At 41.8% G+C, this 25,054-nt stretch overlaps 2 protein-coding genes across 2 annotated transcripts in view; one reads left to right on the forward strand and one right to left on the reverse strand.

Moving 5' to 3' along the window:
* TMEM127 (transmembrane protein 127) overlaps positions 1–8,580 on the reverse strand; it is a 47,961-nt gene extending 39,381 nt beyond the window's left edge. Inside the window, exon 1 of the mRNA XM_085634309.1 lies at positions 8,270–8,580. Coding sequence (XP_085490435.1) covers positions 8,270–8,486 — 217 coding nt within the window. The 5' untranslated portion in view covers positions 8,487–8,580. The remainder of the gene's footprint in view (positions 1–8,269) is intronic.
* Positions 8,581–9,094: 514 nt separating this feature from the next.
* Positions 9,095–25,054, forward strand: part of CIAO1 (cytosolic iron-sulfur assembly component 1) — a 132,068-nt gene continuing 116,108 nt past the window's right edge. The window contains exon 1 of the mRNA XM_085634312.1: positions 9,095–9,212. The gene's annotated coding sequence lies outside the window, so the exon portion shown is untranslated. The remainder of the gene's footprint in view (positions 9,213–25,054) is intronic.

Genomic DNA, 25,054 nt, shown 5'->3' on the forward strand with positions numbered 1-25,054 from the left:
AGGTAATAGCTTTTATCGGCATCCGTAACTTTGTAAAATAGGATGTAGTTGGGGGGAAACCCAATTAAAGAAAATGTTGCATTTAGGAGAAATTTACTTGATGAATAGGGAAATTCGAAAGTTAAGTTGCTAAAATAACCTTGCCCTTAATTAGCAATAATGTTTTTTATCTGGTCTGGTGTTAAAAAGTGTTGTTGTTTTATTTTCTATTCTGTTTGAATGCTGTTTGTAGCTTGAGTAATTTGTAAAGGCCTTTGCTTGTAGAGTGTACTTACGAAAACACTTCTTGCTGTATGTAGAAAGTTGTGTGTCTAGGAAGTATGGTTTATCGGATGTTGCCAGTTATTGTTTTGTTGTGGTCTCCCTTTTATAAATTGTGTATCTATTTTAGATGGTGTTAATTTTGACTATAGAAATGTGATGCATTTCTGTTAAAGGAAAATGTTTTAATATTGATTTAAGGTGTATTGTTTTCAGTGTTCCTACACTGAAGACCTTGTTTTGGTTTTTAAATGTTTGCTGCAACCTTTACTTTTAAATGTGATTTTCACTAAATTCATCAGATTCCTGCGACTGCTGAACTAACTGGTATCTGAATCAGTTTTATTTCTTGAATAGTTGTCATTCATCATGCGATACTCTAGGTAGTCTGGAAATTCGTTATGAATTGAATATGCAGCCGTTCCTTTAATTATTACAGGGTTGGAACACACTCTGGCTGAATGTGCATCTATTTAACGTGTGTGTGTTTTTTTTAATTTACTATTAGGAATTTGATATGTTGTGGACACAAACAACCAGCTGTGCGTATTTACTGCAACCCAACAATGTGTTGAGTGAGAAGTGGCGGGGGGTGAGGGAAGGATTGTTATCTGAGAAGTGGCGGGGGTGAGGGATGGATTGTTATCTGGTGATCAGATCACAGAAACCTGAAAGTACAGAAAGAGGGAATGGAATCTGCACTTGTGACATTACTAGGGAATATAAACACACGACAGTTAGATTTCCCGTTTGTGTATAACACTTGATTATTCTTTTACACATTTTCACTTTGAAGCTCTGATCATTAATTGCCCAGGATCACAGAATTTAAGTCAAGTGTCGAAGCTGAGATTCTAAACCACTAGACCATCTCTTGTCCTTTTTTTAGGTCGACCCTTGCAGTATTGGAGTATGGTTTTGAAGCCCCGCCCACATTTTTTAATTGGCTTGTATCATTGTCCTTCGTAAATGCTGGCTTCCGAGGCGTTAGTAGGATTGTTATTCCCAACTTGGTACCACCTTCTCTGCATTTGTTACCTCACATAGCGACTGGACTTATTACTTGTCTTGTTACACAGTCTGCTTTATCTTGGCTGTAAGCACTATTTTCTTGAATGATTTACCCGTCCACCCACTATGTCGCAGCATGCCGCCCGCTTTTATTTACTAATGGCGGTCCGCTTTAACTATAGCGGCCACGTTTCTTTCTTTATTTTAGCAGTTCGGTCCGCTTTAAGTTTAATGAGCGTGCTTACTTTTTTTTTTTTGTTTACTAGCACCCATGCGGCGCTTACACATTCATGGAGGCCGCGACACTTTCTTTAGACAAACCCCGTCTAAAGAAATGTGCGTGGACGCTATTAAAGTGAAAGCACGGCATGGGCGCTTTTACAAAAAAAAAACATCCGTTTGTCAACTTGACAAACGGATGCTATTTTTGTTAAAGCGCCCCATGCCGTGGTTTCACTTTAATGTCGACCATGCCCCTTCTTTGGACACAGCTTGTCTTAAGAAAGGGGCGATGCTTCCATGAATGTTAAAATGCCGCATGGGCCCTAGTAAACAAATATTTGCAATGCAACAGGTCTTGCATTTACGAGAGTTTAAGCCATTGGTTCCCAAACTGTGCGCCGTGGCATCCTGGGGAGCCGTCAAACCTAGCCTGGGGAGCCGCGTACCAAGCACTTTAATGCATTTAATGTTAAAGAGTATGTTGACTTCAGATACACTAATTAGACTTAAACACATGATGTCAATGATTTGTAAGTGACATGTCTAAAGCTGTAAAGGTTGTGCTTAATGGATGGCATGCAGAGGGAGATGACCTCCATATTTCACTGGACCCCCACGTTCCAACGCTCCCAAAGTAAGCGGAAGATGCCCAAATTATTTTGTTAGAGTCGTTAATAGTTTCGTCGTTTTCCAAATACATTTTACACTAATGCAAGTTATTAGGAAAGTATAGTTGTCCTGTCTATTAAACACATTAAGTATTATTATGTATTGCCCATTGTTCTTGAACCATAAGTACTTCCAGTACATATTTCTTTAATACACACACATTTCCAGACAGGCCGTCTCTCTCCTTGAGCACAGGAAGTAAAACACCATATACAGCATAATGCCAACATTTGGAAGCAAGAAAAAGGGACGTTTAAAAAAATAAAGAAATCAGAGGAAATTATTATACTTGCATTGATTTGGAGGCGATTTTAGGGAGAAGACAGCAAAAATAAAGTTGTATGTGAAATAAAAAAATCGCGAGTCACCCTGCTGAGAAAGGTGTTTTGGCACGTATGACATGGGTAGAAATGGAAGTGCATGCGAATATTCTTCAAGCGCAGAAACACTGACAATGGGGCTTACATGCATAGGGGTGCTATCTGGCACTGTAAATGGGATAAGAAGGTTTGAGTGGGTACTCTAAAAAAGGCATGGGCAGAGAAGTGTAACTAGGAATATTTTATTAGAGGCGCCGCCTTAATAATATGAAACACCATGCGTATATATTCATTATACCTTCATCCAAATTATTTTCAGGGATAAAAATGCAAGTACTCCCGAGGCCAGGCTTACATCCACCCCACCATCCAAAAACATTAACAGTGGGGAGCCACGTGCAATGGACAATAGGTCAAGGGAGCCGCGGGCCAAAAAGTTTGGGAACCACTAGTTTAAGCTATTGCATAGCTCAAACTCTCGTCAATACGAGGCCTCTTGCATTGCAAATGCTTGTTTTTTATTATGAATTTGAGCCACCAAGAATGTTCTTTTGTAAATACTGACATCACTGCTCCCTTGCACCGCTTCTCGCTGGTTTTACTTGTCACTTTGACCCGCTCACTTCTCTAACAAGCACAATTGTGCACAAATTTGTACAGGTTATATGTACACTCAATCTAATATAGTGTTTTTTTCCTAATCTATTTTTTTTTTAATTCTCTTTATTAAACATATTTGACATCTTCAACACAGGTATTCCTAATCTATTTTGAATACAGACTGATCTTAGCAATTATTGCAAAAATTATCAATACCCGCCGCCCCAGTTTCCTTCCTTTTTACAACTGTTGTGCATATTCCTAAATAATTGCCTTAAAGTATTATCTGTTGAGACATAGTTATCTGTTGCATATCCTACATACAGCATATCTCGAAGAGACAACACAAGCGCTGCCTAGGCGAGACCTAAAAAGAGGGACAGCCCTGCCCAGCCTCCCCCAGCTGAAGGCGGGCCAGCAATGTGGAAACGGTGATGCACTTTTATGCGCGATGCCACTGATACTAGTAGCAGCTAATTCGAGCCTCCTGCCACTGTATACAATGGGGTATATGGTCTCCCCAGCCTTGATGAGAATGGAAACAGCATCAACCAGCAGTCAAGATCCACAGGTATTAAACAAATTATCACAGACTAACCCTAAGCAGGCTATGTAAGAAGGGTAGCCCAGCCCAGCCAGGTTCAACCGTGGCCCAGTCTACACCTGCACACATCGCGTGCTGCAGGAGCAGGCGTGGAACTTTATAGCGCTTGATGGAAACAGCTGAGCTGTAAGTCGGGGTCCTACCTCAGGGCCCCAACAGGTTCCTGGGATATAGAGTCTTGCATCGATGTCTCCCGCGCTAAGGGACCGCCCGTGGCGCTTTATATCGTTTAATGAAAAAAGCTACACTGTAAGTTCGGGCCTGCCTCCTGGCCCCAACAAGTCAAATCTCATGCTGATTTCAGTCAGATGGAATTGCACACAGAGCCTTGGATGCCATGGTATGACCAGGAACATGGATTGTGTTTGCCGAGAACAGGATTCGACTAACAGCGTAGAAAGCAGGCATAAAAGTAGAGACGGTGATTCTCCATGAAGATCCAGTATCTGAGAAGGGACACTGAACAAAGGACAGGCAGGTGCTCACAACCACACTTGGCAAGTCAAATCTGCAGAAAAACCATCATCTTGTGCAGCGTTACAGAGTTTACAACTGGGGAAAAAGCAGCCTATAAACAGTTTCCTGGACCTACACTCTTTAAACACCTGCTTACTGTATGTGAAAACTGATGAGGAAAGGCATTGGATTTAATAAAACAAGCATTTGCGATGCAATAGGTTTCGCATTTGGGAGAGTTTGAGTGTAAACACACCTTGTAGGTTTTCTAAACACATAAATAAAAGGCATTGTCATTTACAATGCCAATAGCTCAAGCTCCTGGAAATGCATGACCTTTGTGGCATTCTCGCTTTAGCTGTAAACATCGTAAGCTAAAGCGTGAGTGCAGCGATTCCTTCAAAAGTAAAGGAATAGAAAAAAACTCCCCCCCCCATTTCCATTTTTTTTCTAAAGCAATCACGGCACCAGCGCTTTAGCTCAAGATATTTGAAGCTAAAGCGCGGCTGCCACGATTTTAACAAAAGTAAGCGAATAGAAAAATAATGGCTTATGCGCGCTTTTTTAAAAATGTGTTTACTTTTGTTACAATGGCAGCACCCGCGATTAGGCGTTGACAATCTTAAGCTAAAGTGCAGGTGCCGCAATTGCTTCAAAAGTAAAGAAATGGAAAAGAGCATGCAGCCGCAATTGCAAGGAACAAAAGGTAGGCGCAGTCGCCATTATTAGTGCCAAGGTGTGCCTCGCTAGTTAAATAATAAAAAAAAAAATTGCAGGAGGGTATGTCAAAAAAGCCCTTTAAGAAAACAGTGCTCAGAGACTGTAATTAAAACATACAGGGTAACAACACATGTAACAGGGGGTGTCCTCATGGTAGGTTACAAGAAGAAAAAAGGACTACTATGCCTATTGGCCAATGAAAAGCCACCATTTACAAAGGACAGAAGCCAGTTAAAAAGGTAAGCGGAAAATGGGCGGAGCTTCATGCCCATATCCTGAATACTCTGACTAATCCCACTTCCCGGATTGTAGTAGACAAGCTCAGACTCATGCCACGCGACTCCCTTCATTGATTCAAGAGGTTTACAATTACCTTGCATTTACCTGCATTCACGAATTTTCTCAGTCTCCTCCCCCAGTCCACCCGCCTCACTCGGCTGCCCCACAGCATCTCCCACCCCCGTGTGAGGAAGGACGCTGCACCCGCCACACCAGACGCGCAATTCATACACCTTCCACGTGCCTTGTTGCGCTAACATCACCAGTGCCACCTCAATTCTTCTTGTGGCTTCGCGGGTACGCTGGCCCCCCGCTGTTCCCAATTCTTCTTACTCACACTCTTGTTGTCCTGATGATGACCCAATAAATGAGATCGAAACGCCGACTTCTTTCTACAACCAAAACTCCTTTGTTATACTGAATTATTTGGAGTTTTGTTTATTGTTGTCAATGTGATGTATTTTTAATTGTTACCAACCCCTCACTTCATGCACTTTCACTATTTTTTGTGTGAGCACCTGAACTACAACCTGTAATCAAGTGATTCTCCATTTGTGTCGTTAATAAATGTGAGATCATTTCAACCTTGTGTCCCGTCACATACTGCGCAGCAAGTACTTATTAATTATTTTTGTTGCTCCTTTGACTCATGCATATCTTAGTTATTGTAGCCTACGGCTACCGAAGGACCTAGTTGGCCTCTCCAGAACCATTGTTTGTTTCTACCATATCCTGAATACAGCATGTCTTCAAAAGACAGCGCTAGCGCTGCCTAGGCAAGATCAAAAAGGTTTGGAAGCAGTAAGCCACTTCCCCAGGGCTGCATATAAATAGGTCTCTATTCATTTTATAGCAAAAATTACATTCACCCACCTCATTGCCTGATATGAAGGGGGAATCAACCACCCTCAACTGTAGTATGTTTATGCTTTTGGTGTATCCTGGAGTGGCCAACTCTCCATTATCATTCAGCAGGTCACTTTGTGTGTGCAGACACGTCAAAAGACAATTGTTTGGAAACGAGGGTTGCTATGAGTTGTTAACCTTGTTTTGCAGTTTTATTCTATAATCACCGCCTTTTAAAATCAGACCACCTTAAAAGATTATTACTCTGTCTCATTCTGAGGTTACCGAGTGCGATTACTATGTCACACATAGTGTGTCCCTTTACGACCTCCCGGAGTAATTGTTGATTGCTCTCTTTTGACAATTTTGACAGACAGGTTTATAAAAGGAATGACTGATATCCAAACTGAATGAAATGGTCTTAATCCTTGAAAAACCAATGGCAAATAACATTGTTCAGCAAAGCCTATGAGGCTAGAATACAACTAAAGGTTGCCTGTATGACCCATAAAGCACTACATAACAATACACCCAGTTACCTAGCTCTAAAACTAGAACGACCCGGAGGATGCAGACAACTACGAAGCGCGAGTTCTTTACTTCTGAAACCACAATCCCTTCAGAAAAAGAGAACTGGCTGCAGGGCCTTTTCAGGGATCACTTAAAAGATCTGGAACTCCTTACCTCCAGGGGTACGGGGAATCTCTTCCTTTACCACCTTCAAAAAAAGAGGTAAAAATACTCCTAACTAACAAATTCACGTCCTAAGTCTTGACTCTATGTTGACATTGAGTCACTGATACGATCCTCATATCACTGGCTAACTCTTGTGGATTGAAAGAGAACATTATATGTTTGTTTATTTCCTCAATACTGACCTAAAGCTCAATAACTGTATATAATATAATGATCTGTCGCCCTCTGGGACCTTTATATTTTGTCTACTGGGCACCTTTGTTAACTTATACTATTTACCTCTTTTGTAAGTAATGATGAATAACAAATGCGTGTATACTACCTCATTTCGTATGTCTTTATAACTATATACTGTAAAGCGCTCTGATACCCTCGTGGGTCACGCTCGCGATATATAAAACCTTCTAAATAAAGAAATAAAGATACTGCCATTAACTATGCACTGCCACAGGACCCAAAGTAAGGACCTTACAATCTACGTACGCCTATACCTTTAATTATATTAACATATTTGGGGGACATTAGAAAAAGGTGCAATAAAGGTAGTGAGAGATGTACTGATATTACCTCCCAAGTAGGCCGGCAAGATACTGGGGTGAGCAGACAACTGAACTAGATGTGTGCCAGTGGGTACATTATAGTGCAGGAACGAGGGTATCTGACATCGGGCCCCATCCTTACCACTTAATTTAAACATGTTGGAAATACAACAATGTATTCTACATCTAGAGAAAGACCATAAACTTTGAAGGGTGGTCTCTCGGCATTGACATAAACCACTCCAGGTTGTGGGCTGATTGGAAACTGTCGCACAAGGAGACTTTTTGTTATCGCAACCTCCACCTTTGATTGGCTAAGAGCGTGCCATTTGGCCACTTTCCGAACGTGGTCCTGCGATCCCTTTTCAGCAAGACTGGTAGAGTTTAAAAATCAATCTAAAAGGAGCTTGTGTGTTAAAAAAAACTGAATCTGTTATTACTCGGGTCACCTACTTGAACAATTTCATCTTGGGCAAATCAACCTGTTCCTATGCATATACACTAATCTGACAATGTATGCATCTTTCAAGATGATTCAAGGAAGAAAAAAACTTCAAAGGGCATATATATTCCCAGTACCCCCCGCGTGGTTTTCATTACCTCAATCAGGGCAGTTTGACCGCACCTGAACGTAATCTATATTTCTCGATAGCTGAAATTACTCCGTAAACTAAATTGTACAAGACATTCGCCACCCCCACATCACCCCCCACCCTGTGCTGCATCTCCTCCCCCGCCCCCTTAACACAGCTACCGATAACCAAGGTTTTTACAGTTCATAAATTATAAAGTAAGAGAGGGCGAGATTTGGACGCACTATAATACGACTACCCTCGCGCTCTTGCTGGCCACTGTGGGCAGCGCTAAAGGCCACTCAAAAGCAAAACAAATCCGCATACTCTGGAGCGTTCCCATGGTGGGTCACATTTGAGAGCCAGATGGCCGTCCTCGAAATCGAGGGATTCCTTTGTGCCCGCTTCTTCGAAACATTATGCTCAAAGCTCTTTGTACCCAGAGAAGCCACAGTCCCCGCCTCACTGGCTTACCACGCAAAAGTCCTTCATCCAGCGGCCCCAGCACATCGCTGAGCCCTAGTTCGGGTCTTCCGCATCCCCCTCCGTGCAGGCGTAGCCAGGCTGGTTCAGCGAGAGCGGTACAGAGGGCGGTGACGGAAAGAGCACCTGGCAGCGCCGAGGCCAGACTCCGCTCAGCCTGCTTGGGAGCCCGTGCAGGGCGGCGCACAGTGGGACCCGAGCCCTGCATAACGATCCGGAGAAAGGAACCCAACAACAGACCCAACCCAGCCGGTACTTCCGGCTTCTGAGCTGTACGGCATGTCGTCACAGCGTGACAGCAATTCCATGCGCCCAGGCGTCATCTCGTTTACTTCTTCCGGTTATGTTTGCTACTGTATTTCTAGAAGTTGCCTTGACATTTTGTTTATCGTTTTAGCCTGCGTTCGTGGTGACACGTTACATTTTTGCCTGTATCACAACATTATCATTCTCACATTCCCAAAATAAATTAGGTTGCTGTCTAAATGGAAGAAAATGGGAACACTCAGTTTGCTTTATGTAATTCCCTGAATTGACTCCAAATGACAGCCTATTCTAAATAAGGCGCGGGATATGTTGCTTAGTACTGTGCAGCTTTCAATTCCACTTCTGCCTCCGCTAGTATTAGTAGTGCTTTAAAATACGCTCGATTCTTTACAAGTACATGCACATTGTGGTGTGTTTTAGTACTTTAATTGTACATTGAACCCAATTAATCAGCATATATTATATTATGTGGATAAAGATAATCTTCGTTTTGAGAATCATATCCATATCACTGTTTTTCCCGTGTCTCCCCGTGAAGTCCATCGTCTATGTTTATACTTGTAACGTCTGCAGCCTCTCTACATCTTTTAGTGGGTGGGAGTGAGTTTGTTTTTCTTTTAAAGTACCTATTTCCTTCCTTCCTCATTTGAAGTTGGACCTGGAAGCAGTGAGTATTGGTAGATGATGATCATGCTATTTCAATCGGTCTTGAATGTATCTAAAGGGGGTGTTATTGCACAGGGGTTCCTTTAAAATATTAGACAGGTTGCTACTGTAGTGGACGCCAAGTCTGTACAAATAGCTGTTTAAGGGAACACGAGGTTTCTTAATTGTTAACGTTATTGAAATAACGAAGAGCGACGCGAGTTGAATGCGATGAACAGAACTCACCACAGTGTATTTATTGAAGCAACTCTTAACCGCACCCGAGCCATCTACCTTGACACATTACATTTACGCCTCAAAGAACGTCACTGTTAAGACAGCAGGCGGATGAATTAAAATAAGAATATTTATTTAAAGTAATAAATATAAGAAACCTACGCGCAGGTAACAGCCAGACGTACTTCTCCTGACGAGTGCAAGCAAATCTGACCAACATTCCATGACATCACTTAAATATAAGAACAGGGATTCTATAAAATAATGTTAACTCATAATATGGACATCATCTAATTGGTCATAGGAGTCAGACTTGGCATATACACAAGTGTGATGCTAGCGTTTAAATAAACACAAGCAAATCTGACCAACATTCCATTACATCACTTAAATATAAGAACAGGGATTCTATAAAATAATGTTAACTCATAATATGGATATCATCTAATTGGTCATAGGAGTCAGACTTGGCATATACACAAGTGTGATGCTAGCGTTTAAATAAACAAAGCTTGAAAACGTAAAAGATTTTCTATATACAACATCTTCATTCTTTCAAATGAAAATAAAAATATAATTTAATATATAACAAAACCCTTAAATCGCTTAGGTAGTTTAGTCACCCTGCCAACAGATAGCAACTTGTCCCGTTGAGAACTATTTTGAATGATAATGTTGCCATACAAATTAGCTTCCTCACTCACAGATTCTAGATTTTCATGACAATCGTTTTCTCCTAGAGAAGGCATATTAGAATCTTCAGATACATCAAGACTAGTATAAAAATCTGCTTTTGCTGCAGTTAGTGATGGTTCTATGTTGGCATTAACGTCAAACTCAGTATCACCAGACATCAAACTTCTTTTGTAAAAATCGCATTCTACACAGTCCCATACACTTTGTTCACTTCCACCTTTTTTATTAGCCTCATCACTCATGAGAATTTTCTCTTGATCTGGTTTTAATCTTACTACATAACTAATATTCCACCATCTTTTGTCTCCTAAATTCTCCTAAATTAACAGCCCTTTGACACTTAAACTACATAAAATGGTGAAGAAAAAGTAGATTCGCCTTTTAGAACCGTGGCTTGTTTTTCGATAATGACCCAATCTTTTTTTTCAATTACTTTATTTTTTGTTTTGTTACTGACATCATATCTTTTAGTTCACTTTTATCTGTCTGTCATCAATTTCACCAGGCTGAGTTTTAGTTTTGTACAGTTTCCCAGTCTTTGGTGTGAGAACTGGGTTACATATTCTTCCTCTCATTAAATAAAATGGATACAATTAATTAATCTCATTAATGGTATTGTTATAACTATTTACTTTGTCACAAATGTACTCTTTGGCTGGTAATTGAGATGCTATGGCTAACTGCACCTCTTCCTTCAAAAATCTATTAACATGTTCCACCTGACCATTTGAAGGTGGACTATTCAAAGGAGTTTTTTCTTGTCTTATGCCAAGTATTTTAAAAAAAGAATCATTTTTGTAGATATTAGTTGTTTAACATTATCTGAGACTAATACTTTGGGTTGTCCTTCAATTGCAGGTGTTTTATTTAAAATTCAATAATGACTTCTGTAGTTATGTTCTGAATGAATTCATAATAAATCCACTTTGTGTAATAATCTAATAAGGCAACTAGATAGCTACAATTGCTGTCTAAAATATTGAACGGACCTGAAAAGTTGATAGCAATTTTGGGCCAAGGGCCATCGGGAATGTCAACTAGTTCATTTCATTTTTGCTTGTCTTCCAATATTTATCTGATTTCAAACATTGTACATATTGATCAACATGCATATTAACTTTTGCCACCAATAATATTTCTGCAGAAAGTTTTTTGTAGCAGTTGAACCAGGGTGTCCTTTATGAACCAAACAAATACGTTTTTTTCCGTAGTTGAAAAGGTGGTATAAAGAAATCCTGTCTCATTAATACACCAGTCTCCATAGTCAATTCATCAAAAACTTGCTGATAGCACTTAAATTCTTGGTCTAAAATAGTGGCCATTAACTAGTTAAGTACTTTATCACTCTTTGTTAAATATTGTCCTTGTGTATCCATCCATTTACTCTCTGAAATTGCCCCATCACTTAAAATTATTGCATCCACATGTGCTACTGGTGCAGATTAGGGCATACAAATTCTCCCTACTTCCACGGATAGAGTAATTTCACAGATACACGCACATGCACTCATCATACCCTTGGGCCCATTTCACTAACATATACTCGATTACTCTATCTGCACTGAACCTGTGGAGAGAGAACTCCTAAACACCCTGTATCTACACTGAGGCCAATAGGATCAGTTTGATACTGTCCTGAGTCATGATCTAAACAGGAATCTAAACAACAATAATCAAAATAGAGTACTCAATAATTGACAAGAAATAACCACCAACACTGTATTTAAAATAATGGTACTTTATCTAAAATTAGTCAAAGGAAATCAATCAAAGTAAATCATTATTCTCATAATTACCTATTCTAGCTAAATGTCATGAATGGGTCAGGACAGGTCTCTCAGTAGAAGTCTCCCAAGTCGCCGTCCTCACAGCATCGATCCTCACCAACGCAGGTTTGGGAAGAAGTGGCCTTAGACCCTCTCTAGGCTAACAATACTTAAGTAAATCTTGCAAATTAAAGAAACATAAAATGTTCTAAATATCCGCTGAACCGCTGAGCAGAGCGAGCAGGAAAGGATGTAGCATCGCTACATTTGGAAAAATCTCCGCTCAGAAAAATCACAAAAATAAAAAGACGGAAGAAGGAAACTCGAGTTTTGCAAATGTTTCTTTCACGTTCACATTTCCTCGGAACCAGCATTGTAATCACAAAGTTCATTGTGGCTCCCTTGTCCTCCAAGGACACTTGGACTCTCGCCCAGAGCTGCTGTCCTCACGGAAATCTTTTAAACCAGGCGATGACTGTGGTCAGATGACTCTCGACCATGTTCAGCAAGGCCCTTCTCATCCAAATTCGATTACTCGAGTACAGGCTTTAAACGGCGGCCATTTTATGACAGGCCGAAACGTACCATCTTAATTAAAAGAGACAAAAACAACGTTACCACAGCATAGTGATTAAACAGTGTTAACCCCACTAATACCCTTATGTGTATGTAATTGTCTAGCCTTTGCAACACAGAAAAGCATTAGTACATGTTATTTCAAAAGCGTTTTGTGCTTTAAAACAAACGGCACTCAGCAACATTCATTTAATTAAACCTGCACATTATTATTAAGCAACATGAATGCATTCCCACGTGTAGTTTTCTCCTGTTAGTTCGTGTTGATTAATCAGAATTTCACACAAAACAAATAATTAATAGTTACAAATTAATATTTTTTAATTTTCGACATATAGACAAACCAGAGCTTAAAAACCCAATAGATTTTCAACAGAAAACTCTGCTCCAGCAATCCCCCCTTTGGTGATATTATCACCAAATAAACAACCTAAAAAAAAATGTTTAGGAGAAATTGGAAATGTCTTTTTCTCCTTACACAACACTACACACCAGACTCCCTTTCATCATCCCTCTTTGTTTCCAAGTAAACACTCTCCCTCAATTCTTCTAATTCTATTTCTTGTGGTTCTCTTTTTGACCTCTTATTTCCCTTTTCAATATTTCTTTTAAGTAATTTCTTTTTCCCTCCCCTGTTTTTACAACACAAACACACCAATCTTAGTATCAATAAAGCAACAATTATACAGGTCAAAGGAAACAATATCTTACCTATAATAGTACTACCTATTTTTGCAATAAAACTCTTAACAGCAACTATTTTATTAGCTATTTTGGTCCAAATACTCTCAGCTTCCAGTGGTACTAATTCCTCATGCAAATCAGTAATATTTTTGATATAGACCTTCAGGTCTTTGCTTTCGTCTGGAATGTAAGTGCAACAATGTTGAACCTTCAGCATTCCACAGACTCCACCCTCTTTGGCCAATAGAATATCAAGGGCAAGTCGATTTTGCATAGACATGGCACGTACGGCAATCATCTCCGTATTCACCAAAAGAAACCCTCCAGCGGTATTTGTCGATAAGCGATCCACCACTGTTGACAGTTTCCGAATTCCATAAGCATTCAAAGAAATTCCCACTGCTGGAATTAAAGCTCCAAAAATATCACCTACAATTTCAGACCAAGTTTCCCTCTTAAAACGTGTTAGTAAATTAATATGTTCTACATCTTCTATTCTATCTATATGAAAGATCTTTGGAAAGACCAGGCCCACATAACACGTGCCATACCAATGGTCAGGCAACCTGTAATAAGCCTTGTTCCCACAAACATAATACACTCCTGGGAAAATTGGATCTTCTCCTCCCTTGAAACCCCATCCTGATGCAATGAAGTATGTATCATGACACTCATTAGTCCCAACAAAATATGTATCATATTGGGATTTCCTTCTTGTAATGCACAGCTTACCCTTCTGTGGTGCATCTAGAGCTAAAGTTGGACTAGCCCCATTTCTCAATTCTTTTCCCATCTCAATGTCCCAAATTGTCTCACTCATTTTATATTTCCCTGCCTTTTCATGCATGCTCATTCTCCTTTCCTCCACCATATTTAGGAAAGCCTTCTCTTCTTCTTTCAGACTGCAAGTTAAATTGTTCTTAAAATGTAATCTAATGTTAATTCTTCTTTTTCAATAAAAATCTCACCAAAAATATTAGCTTCTTTAGCTGGATTCAGCTTTTTGTTCATAGGCAATTGCCCAAAAATGTTATCTTTGTTAGACATCTCATAATCTATTTTCCCTAACAAATAAAAAACACTACTCAACACACTACAAGAAATTCCATACGTAGCTGGTAAATGGTGATAAGTAACACCCTCTGAAACGGATGCAGGTAACTGCATACATACGTAGCAATCCCTAACTTCCATTGTCTTCACATATTCATATAGCAATTTTGAAAAAACATTACTAGAAAAATCATTACTTGACCTATCTTTATGTATGTAAGTATTACTAATTCTAGTTGGAACTACCTTTTATGAACTCTTCCCTACATTAGTCACATTCTCTGTATGCATCTCAAATGTACCTATTGTAACTCTAAAAGTAACTAATAAAGCTAATACACCCCATAGTAGCATTAATAATCCAGTACAGCAGCAGCACATTTTACACCATCTTCTTAGAAAGGCACATCTACTTTGGTTATTCTCTATGTCAGCCATTTTACTACTTTGACCGTGTCTTTTGACTTAGCCTCTACTACTCCACTACTGAATCTCTAAAACTCTGGATTACTTCAAACAATTAATTTTCAGTCTTTCTTCTTTTCACTTTTCTCCAAGTGATTTCTTCTGTTCACTCAATTTGGATACTCATCATTCTTTACTTCATCTTCTTCAAAATCAAATTGTATTAGATCTCCAACAATATCCTCAGTATCCGACTTTTCTCCAATGTCAGTCAAGATTACTTTCAGGATTTCACCTGTATCTTCCTCAACCACTTCTCGTACGGTCTCCTCTGGATTTCCTTGACTTTCTGCCTCTTCACCTTCAGACAGTGCCACGTACGTCCATTCCGGCGACCTATACTTCTGGTTAGGTTTTCTTATCCTCTTGATCTCCTCTGGTTCTTTTGACTCTTTTCGCTTTTCACCTTTTGCTGGATTCTGACTCGACACCTCATTCACTTGTTCAGCTTTCGAGGTATTTGCTCGTATCAGTCTGTATCTCAGCCTCTTTATTCTGTTGTTAGGCCAAAGATCTCCTCTTATAACCTTTCTTGGTCTTGTTTCTTTATTATTTCTTTCTCCAATCCAAGTTCTCTTTCTCAGAACTCGACCCTCTGATTTTTCATTCTCACTTTCATCCGATTCTGTTTCAAATGCTTCTTGTTCTTCAGCAGTTTTCTTTCGCTCCACAGTCTTTTTCACCACTGTTTGAGACTTCCCTATTTCTGTCCCTCCTCGGGTCTCCGACACGCAATCTTCCTGCTGTCTACTTGTCCCTTCACCTAGCTTATCAAGAATGTTCCCTACACCTCCTCGGGGGTCTTCCGCAATCTGTCCCTTTCTATCTTCTTCTGACCCTGCTTCTTCAGGTATAATCTCAAGTGGTTCTTCAATCTCCTCTTCTGATTCAGGAGTAGTCTCTGTGGAATTGCTCTTTTCTCTTCTTTTTCCTCCACTGCTTGTTTGAACTTCAGGCTCTCTTACAGAATCTGATCTCCCTTCTGAGACTCTCAATGGTTCTCTTGAAGCCTCCCCTGATTCCCTTTCTGAACTTCGATTTTTCTTCACTGGTTCTGTGTCTTCATCATCACTGGAATCTGACTCTTCAAAATACTCCTTACCAGTCCCATCCTTTGGGTTTGGAACTCTCAGAGTATGACTTGCATGTACCCAGTTTTTCACACCAGCACACTTCACTGCAGTTGTTGTAGTCAGAATGACTTGTCTTGGCCTTCCCCACCTTGGAACCAAGCAATTTCTTCTTCTGTGTACTTTAATCCTCACCCAGTCCCCTGGACTCAGATCATGAGCTTGCTTCTTCTCAAGTGTGGTAGCGTCTTCTCCAACCTGGTGAAACACAGAATGAACTGCGTCAGCCAGGCCTTTACAGTAATCCAAAATCATGTCATCAGTTATTGTCATCAACTTATTGACAGGTACAAATGCATGACGCATTGCACGTCCCATCAAAATCTCATGTGGACTCAAACCAGTAGTTCTATCTGGAGTAGATCTAATAGTCATTAGCACTAGAGGCAAGACATCAGGCCATTTCATTCCAGTGGCTAAACACATCTTACCAATCCTGTTCTTGATCGTGCCGTTCATCTGCTCCACCACGCCAGAAGCCTCTGGCCTGTATGCACAATGTAGCTTCTGCTGTATGCTCAATGCTTCACAAATTAAACTCATGAGCTCATTATAGAAGTGTCCACCTCTATCAGACTCAATCGTTACTGGAAACCCGTACCTAGGAATCAACTCTCTTAACAGTAACTTTGCCACTGTTATTCCATCATTTCTCCTAGTCGGATAGGCCTCCACCCATCTTGAGAACAAGCAGACTACCACTAGAACATACCTCAATCTGTTCACCTGGGGCATTTCAATGAAATCTATCTGCATTCTCGTGAAAGGACCACCTTCTCTGCCGATCGTTCCCAGACTCACCACTGTCTTTTTCCCAGTGTTAAATTGCTGGCAAATCAAACATCTTTGACAGATGCTCTCTGCAATTGTCCTGAACTTTGCATTGTACCAAGTCTGTTTAAAAGACCTGATCATCGCATCCCTTCCCAAATGTCCCTGGCCATGATACATCCTTGCCATTGTTGACAACATAGAGTTAGGCATGACTGGTCTACCATCTCTATAGACCCAAACATGGTCTGTTTCTCTTGGGGCACAACCTGCCTTGATCCAGTCTTTCTTTTCTTCTTTCCCTGTCTCATCCTGCAACTGTTTCACCTCATCCCACGTCTCTAGGACATTAGTAAACATCACAGAACAAAAAGACATTTCCCCTTCTCGTTCCCTATTAATCGAGTGATTATTTTTCGCACAATACTGTGCAATGTCATTTGCAAATCTGTTTCCAAGAGTTACAAAATCATCTCCTTGTCCATGAGCAGCACATTTCACAACTGCTAATTCTTTAGGCAGCTGTATCGCCTCAAGTAATTTTCCAATCACTTCAGCATTCTTTATTGGAGTCCCACTCGACGTCAAGAAACCTCTCTGCAGCCAAAGCTGGCCAAAATCATGCACAACTCCAAATCCATACTGACTATCAGTCATCATAGTCACTCTCAGATTCTCTCCAATTTTGCAAGCTTTTGTCAATGCCACCAATTCAGCAACTTGTGCAGATTTCACTCCTTTCAATGGTGAAGCTTCCATAACTTGTGAAACCTTGCACACTGCATATGCTGCACTCAGCACACCCTCATCATTCCTCAGACATGATCCATCCACAAACAGCACATGATCACTCTCAAGCAATGGAAGATCTCTTATGTCTGGTCTCGGTTTTGTACAGTAATCAAGCACATCCAAACAATTGTGATCATCTTCTGTCTTCACACCCACATTTTCAATATCCGGCAACAATGTCGCTGGATTCACATTCACACATCTTTCAAGAGTCACATTTGATGCTCCCAGTATGACTTTCTCATATTTAGTCAGCCGACTATGTGACATGTACTGGGTTCTGCTTCTTGTCAAAAGAATTGCCACATTATTAGGTACGAATACCCTTACAGGATATCCCATTATGATTCCCTCACTCTGTTCCAGACTTCTGCATGTCGCAGCCACAGATTTCAAACAACCTGGTAAACCTACAGCTACAGGGTCAAGTGTCGATGAGAAGTACGCAATAGGCCTCCTAAGCTGTCCATGCTTCTGAATTAACACTAAAAGTGCACATCCATTTCTCTCACTGCAGTACAACTCAAACTCTTTTTCATAGTCTGGCATACCCAAAGCCTGGGCTTCACACATTCTGCTCTTCAGGTCCTCAAATGCTGCCATCTGTTCTCCATCTAGTTCCAATGGGTCTTTTACCTCACTCTTTGTCAGCTTAATCAATGGTCTTGCTATCAGAGAAAAGTTACTAATCCACTGACGACAATAACCCACCATCCCCAGGAACATTCTCACTTCCCTCTGGGTCGTTGGGGCCTTCATTCCCCTGATGATTTTGATCCTGTCATCAGTCACCTTTCTCAGACCTTTTTCAATATTGTGTCCAAGATAATGCACCTCTTTTTTGCAAAATTGCAATTTGGCTGGAGATACTTTTAACCCTCCATCTGCCAGATGATTCAGTAAAGCTATAGTATCTACTTCACAAGCTTCACGTGTCTTTGATGCCACAAGTAGGTCATCAATATACTGCACTAGTACTGAGTTTTCAGGCATGATCAAACTCTCCAATGATTTTTTCAATAACTGATTGAATATCGAAGGACTCTCTGTATACCCCTGTGGGATACGACACCATGCTAAAATACGCTGGCCAAACCTAAATGCAAAAATCGGCTGGCTATCATGATGTAACGGAATTGAAAAGAAAGCATGGCACAAATCAATTACCGTGTACCACTCAGCATCATGTGGAATCTGATACAAAATCACTGACGGATTTGGCACAATGGGACAACATGCCACCACAATTTTGTTAACTTTTCTCAAATCTTGTACAATCCTGAACTTCCCATTAGGCTTCTTTAGCCCCATTATCGGTGAGTTACACGGGCTACTCAGTAGTTCTCTCAAAACTCCTTGCTGAATCATTTTCTCAATAATAGGAGTTATTCCTTCAATTATTTCTGGTGTCATTTTGTACTGAGGAATGTTAGGATAAGTAATTCCCTCTTTCACTGAAATTTTCACAGGATCTACATTATTCATCAATCCCACATCCTCTCCAGTAAAATCCCAAACTGTCCTTTTCACTGTGTCTCTCAGCTCTTGAGGCAAATCCTCCGGATCAAACACAGCATATGCACCAACCATTTCACTCTCTCTATTTCCTAGAGTCATTCGGTACAAAACATCCTCATCTGGTGTTTCAAAAGCTATTCCATCCGGCGTACAAAAAATTGTACAGTTCATTTTGCATAGCAGGTCCCTGCCTAACAAGTTCACTGGACTAGTGTCACAGACTACGAATCTGTGCATGTCTGAAAATTTCCCTATTTGTACCCTTACTGGTTCAGTAAGACGTGTCTTGATTTGTGTATTGGCTACACCCACTACTTGGATTGCTTCATCCGAGAGAGGAAGATTTCTAATATCTGCTGACCTGACAGTTGATCTTGTCGCACCTGTGTCTACTAAAAAAGTAACACTTTCTTCATTTATTTTCCCATCTACAAATGGTCCTGCCTGGTCTATTTCTAGAGTTGCACCAAGTATGCACTCTTCCTCCTCTCCTCGGCACCGTCAATAGTCACCTTCAGACTCACTCCCTTCATTCTTTAACAAGTACTGTTGTACCTGGTTAGAACGCCTTGGTTTGTTTACCTGCTCATCATTGTAGAATCCTGAATCCTGATTGTACTTTTGTGACCCTCTATTCTGCGGCAAGGGCGGTTTTGGCTCTTGACTCTGCTGTCTCACAACCTTCTGTTGTTGCTGCTGTTGATTATTCCCCTCGTTCTGCACCTGTTGATTTAAGGTTTTACTCTCATTATTCGCTAATGGTGGATTGGTACATTCAGATCTCCAATGTCCCAGTTGGCCACAGTTGTGACAAGGAAACTTCTTTTTTGCTTCCTCAAGATTCCCCTTTCCTTTCCCTGCATATCTGGGCCTATTCCCTGCATTATTTGCCTGTTCCACCAACTGTGCTTCCTGTCTTTCCGCAACCTTCACTTGTGCCCACATTGCCTTTTCTTTCAGCTTTCTCTGTTTAGCTTCAATTTCATCACTGAAGTACTTTGCATGTCTCAGAATCTCATCTATTTTCTTACTCTGCCAGTCCACTGTATGCTCACGAATTCTCTCACTAATCTCAGGTCTCAGGCCATATACAAATCTGTATACAAAATTACTCAAATCTTTGTCACCCAGGTGCTCATCTCCGCTGAATTGTTTAAAAGCCAGTATCAGCCTCTCATAAAAAGCATGAACTGATTCTTTTGCTTCCTGATGTGTTCGATCTATTTTAACCCAGTCTGTCTCTTTTGGAGGTACTTTACTTTTCAGGTATACAATCACCTGATCATACTTCCTCATTACTTCTGGATCTGGTGCTCCTGTTCTCTGATCTCTTGGATATTCCTCAGTAGGCCAACTTACAACTATTTTACACTCAGCCCACAAGTCTGCTGGAACAATTATATCAAACAGACTATTCAGGTCAATCCACAGCACTTTTGACAATTTCACAAACCTATCTACCTGCCTATACCACTCGACAGGCTTTTCTCTCAGTCGAGGGAAATCATTCGTAAATGATAAAATATCTTGTCTGGTCCATGGAACATGTACATATCCTCCTCCAGGTATTTCTCTCATGGGATAAGCATCCACTGTTTTCTCTTTTTCTCTCACAGGAAATGCTGAATAAGTCCTGTCCCCTGATTCTTCCCTTTTCTTATACCACCTATCCTTCCACTTCTCTACATCACCCCATCTTCGCAACAATGCGACCATTTCCTTAATCTGTCCTGTTCTACCAGTACCATTCAGATTTTCAATATCTTTGTCCGTGAAATCCATCCTGTAAGACTTCTGCAAGGCTTTCACCTTATCAATGTCAACTCCCTGCTCATTTGCTACTGCTCTTAACCTGTCATGTGTATTTCTTGCTCTCCAGGTAAGGTTTTTGCACATGAATAACAGTTCGCCATCATGATGGTTTTTTAGAATTTCTGTAGGAATTGTCCCTGCAACAAGCTCCTCTAATTCTACACGTAACCTGGCCACATCAATTGCCTGTGAATCCTTATCCCTCTTTTGAAGGACTCTCATCCAATCATTCAAATCCTCAGCTGTTATTTCAGTAGTTTTTCTCACTGGAACCACTTTCTTCTGTGGTTCTAAAATTGGCATCCCTGAACAACTAGCTTCACTAGCATCCAATCTTGAATTAGACTGTACCTCTAATCCTTCACTACATGTGTCACGTATGGAATCACCAAACCACTTTCACTCGTCCTCTGCTTATCAAAAATAGGCATAACTGGACCTATGGTTACAGGCACCGTAACAGCTTCCAGATTCTTTGTCAGCTCTCTAATCTTTTCAGTCAGCTCTGATGTAGTTCTGGCTAATTCTCTCGTATTCTCGTCACCACATCGATTCTCTCTCTCCCTGAAAGGATTACCACTTCTTAACTCAGGTGTCACATTTTCTGTCTCAATGATACGCAATGTATCTCTTATCGGAGAAATAACTGGTGTGCTCTCTTCTGGTTCTGGTCTATATGGAGGCGGTCTCTTGTAAATCATGTCATTCAAGACCTCATCCTCATTCTCATTAACTCCATATCTTTTCACTTCTGCCTCAGGAACCCTTTCCGCACCCTTCCTTTCTTCCCTCTCGTCAACTGTTCTCATAGGATATAATCCCTCCGACATACTAGCATCTCGCCATCTCTTCATTCGATCATGATGAGTTTCTCGATCATGTTTCCTCCCAAACATGTATCTATAGTTGCCTCCAGACCTCTGTTTTTCTCGCTCATGTACTTCCTCTTCCCATTCCACTAAAGCCTCAAACTGTGTCGGCCTTGGTCTTGGGTCAAGACACAACATCTTTTCCCGTAAATTTCTCAACACGGCCAGATTAAATGAACCATGTTCTGGGAATGCTAGGACACCATCTTCCTTAGTATACCTAACCCAATTCTCCAACCATATACAGGTATGATACCCATATCTCGCAGCCATGAAGGATGCAGGCGTTTTCGTTGGAGGTAACAATTCACCTTCTCTTGTTTTAACATCTTTATCCTTGTCAAACCATCGTTTTATTTTTCCAAACAATGATTTTTTCTTTTTCTCTTCTTGGTAATACATTTTAACGTTTACCAAAACTTTCTAATCCCTTCCGTAATACAACTGTACAATACGATTTTTCATCCAATAACAGCGCGACTCACACCAACGCACCAATCCTGGAGCGTCTACGTCACCCTGTACCCCTTCCAATCCTTGCGCGGCTCACACCAACGCACCAATCCCAGCGCGAACACTGTTCTGATCCAATATCCAATCAGAGCGCGGTCTGTTTGACGTCAGCAGTCGCTGCAGTCGCTCCTACTCCTGTCTCCTGTCACTCGTCTACCCCTCCTTTACAAAACTTCTCAGTAGACTTCGTGTCAAATTCTACAAAATCTATTAGTTACAACATATAAACATCTCCATTGTCTGCTTCGCTAACCATAGAATAGTAAAGGAAATCTATTTCACAAGAATCCCGTCTTTCACTCACTTCTGTTTCAGTACGGAATTAATACTCTCGTTGACACAGTAGCACATCCCTCTACTCTGCCCTTCTATCATGCACTCATTAACTGTTTCCTCTAGGACTGTTCCAAAGAGTCTTACAATCAACTAAATGCTCATACATTCACGCACATTCATACAAGAAAATGTAGTACATACACACAGAATCCTTCCCGAGAACAGCGAACAATCTGTCCCGCTACAGAATTATAACACACGTTAACCAAGCAGCTTACCTCTGCCCAGTCCTTCAAACAAGCTCAGAGAATACCTATTACTTCTCCCGCTATAAGCTTTAACGGTGAACCTTACGGATCCCTAGGACTTAAAACCAGAGTTTCACAGATAACCTTCGCTACCATACGCACTCCTTTTATACCAGAAAATATATTTCTAATAGTAACATACGACAATGTCACTGATTCCGAACCCAGACAATGTGACGCGCAACTTCAATTGTCACACGTTTTTCCTGCATACATACAGGACCAACAATCCCGCCTTTCCCGAGAGCAGTATATACTTCCCTCTGCCCTACTACGGAACTGCTACTAGCTCCCAAGTTCCAGAAGCACTACATATAACTCAATACGACGACTCCAACATATAGTATTAGTACATATACCAACATCAATCAATAATCAATAATCAAAAAGCCAATATACAAGCAATCTAATCAGATCAAGACCATCATCAAAACCATCAAATTCTGCTACCAGGAAATTGGTGCAGATTAGGGCATACAAATTCTCCCTACTTCCACGGATAGAGTAATTTCACAGATACACGCACATGCACTCATCATACACTTGGGCCCATTTCACTAACATATACTCGATTACTCTATCAGCACTGAACCTGTGGAGAGAAAACTCCTAAACACCCTGTATCTACACTGAGGCCAATAGGATCAGTTTGATACAGTCCTGAGTCATGATCTAAACAGGAATCTAAACAACAATAATCAAAATAGAGTACTCAATAATTGACAAGAAATAACCACCAACACTGTATTTAAAATAATGGTACTTTATCTAAAATTAGTCAAAGGAAATCAATCAAAGTAAATCATTATTCTCATAATTACCTATTCTAGCTAAATGTCATGAATGGGTCAGGACAGGTCTCTCAGTAGAAGTCTCCCAAGTCGCCGTCCTCACAGCATCGATCCTCACCAACGCAGGTTTGGGAAGAAGTGGCCTTAGACCCTCTCTAGGCTAACAATACTTAAGTAGGAGGAGCCAAGATGGCGACCGGAGCAGTCGCTTGAGCGCCCGGCTCCGTCGGCCCTTGGCCTCGGACTATCATCCTGATTCCTATCCTTGCCGATTTTCGAGGTGCAACGCGTGCGACGACGCGCTGACTGCGCCGTCGCTTTCCCGAAGTCTTAGCCCGCCCGGATGCCGGAGTTCTTGGTGCTTTTGTTCTCCGCCCTGGACCCTTGCTCTACTGTGGCCTCGGCCGGCCCTCTGGAAGCGTTGCAGTCACCGGACCCGCTGGTGCAAATCTGAGCCCGAGGTCCCGATCCCGCCTCACGCCACGTACGGTCGCCAGAAGAGCCGGGAGAGAGACGCCCGGACACCTCCTGTACCCTGCACCTGACGGGCTGGAGCTAGAGGGTAAGCCCCGGTGTGGCGGGTCTCCTACCCCGCTCTGTGGACCACGCTGTGGAAGGCTGCAGACCCCCTTCTTCTATGGTCTAGTCGGCTGCAAAGAGAGCCCGAGGGAGGGGAAGCGCCTGCTGGCCTTCACCTGTTGCGGCGCAGACCTGTTGGGAATTGCCTCCTTGTCACGATCCCCCCCCCTGGCCACGGTACCGTTCAACGGTAAAACATGGCGCTGATTGCCTGCTCGCTGCTGGGGGGTGATGCTCCGGTCTCGCCCGCTGCCCGCTTCGCCCTCCCTCTACCAGACTCCAGCTCCCCAGTGCCGTCCCGGATTGCTGCCGTTGTGGGGACGCAGCTTCCGCTGACATACGGCTCCGTTCTGGCTGCCCTGCGGGACTTTCGTCTGCAATTGTGTGTCGGCTTGCAAACGCTGAGTGAGCGGTTCGACTCTACACTGTCTGCTGCGGGCCGTGAGCGCCCCGTTTGTGATCAACAAGACGTGAGTCTGCCAGTGCTGTGGTCCTCCTGCGGGGAAGCAACGACTGGGTATAACGGTGCTACACTGGTGTCTTCATTTGGCTTTCCCGGCGCTCAGGATCAATCGCTCTCCTGCTCAATGGCAGACACTTTGTTTCCCCGGTCATTGCTGCCTGCTTTGTTGTTGCCTGCCTCACCGTGCCCGCAGGAGTTTCCAGCTGAACTACACCTGGCGACCTCGAGGAACCGTTCACGGTGGCCTACGGCTCCTTTTATGTGGAACTCATGTACTTTACAAGCCAGGTCTGGATTTTATATGGTGTGCAAGGGGACCTCCATAGATGATCGGCGGCCATTTTGTGACTCTACTTCTCCATCTTCTCCCAAGTGGCCATATTGTCTTTGTCTGTTCGGAATGCGGGGCATTCACGAGGGGGCGGGTCTAATCGTACGCCCGCGATCGGGCCAGGGCTAGATTACTCTCTATCATCATGGCTTCACGGCCGGGCTGGACTGGGACTGGAATTGTCTACATATGTTGTGCGCACTCGTCGCGATCTGTCTGCCTTCTTTGCCTTGG

The sequence above is a fragment of the Triturus cristatus genome, chromosome 11 (genome assembly GCF_964204655.1).
Source record: "Triturus cristatus chromosome 11, aTriCri1.1, whole genome shotgun sequence".
Lineage (NCBI taxonomy): Eukaryota > Metazoa > Chordata > Amphibia > Caudata > Salamandridae > Triturus > Triturus cristatus.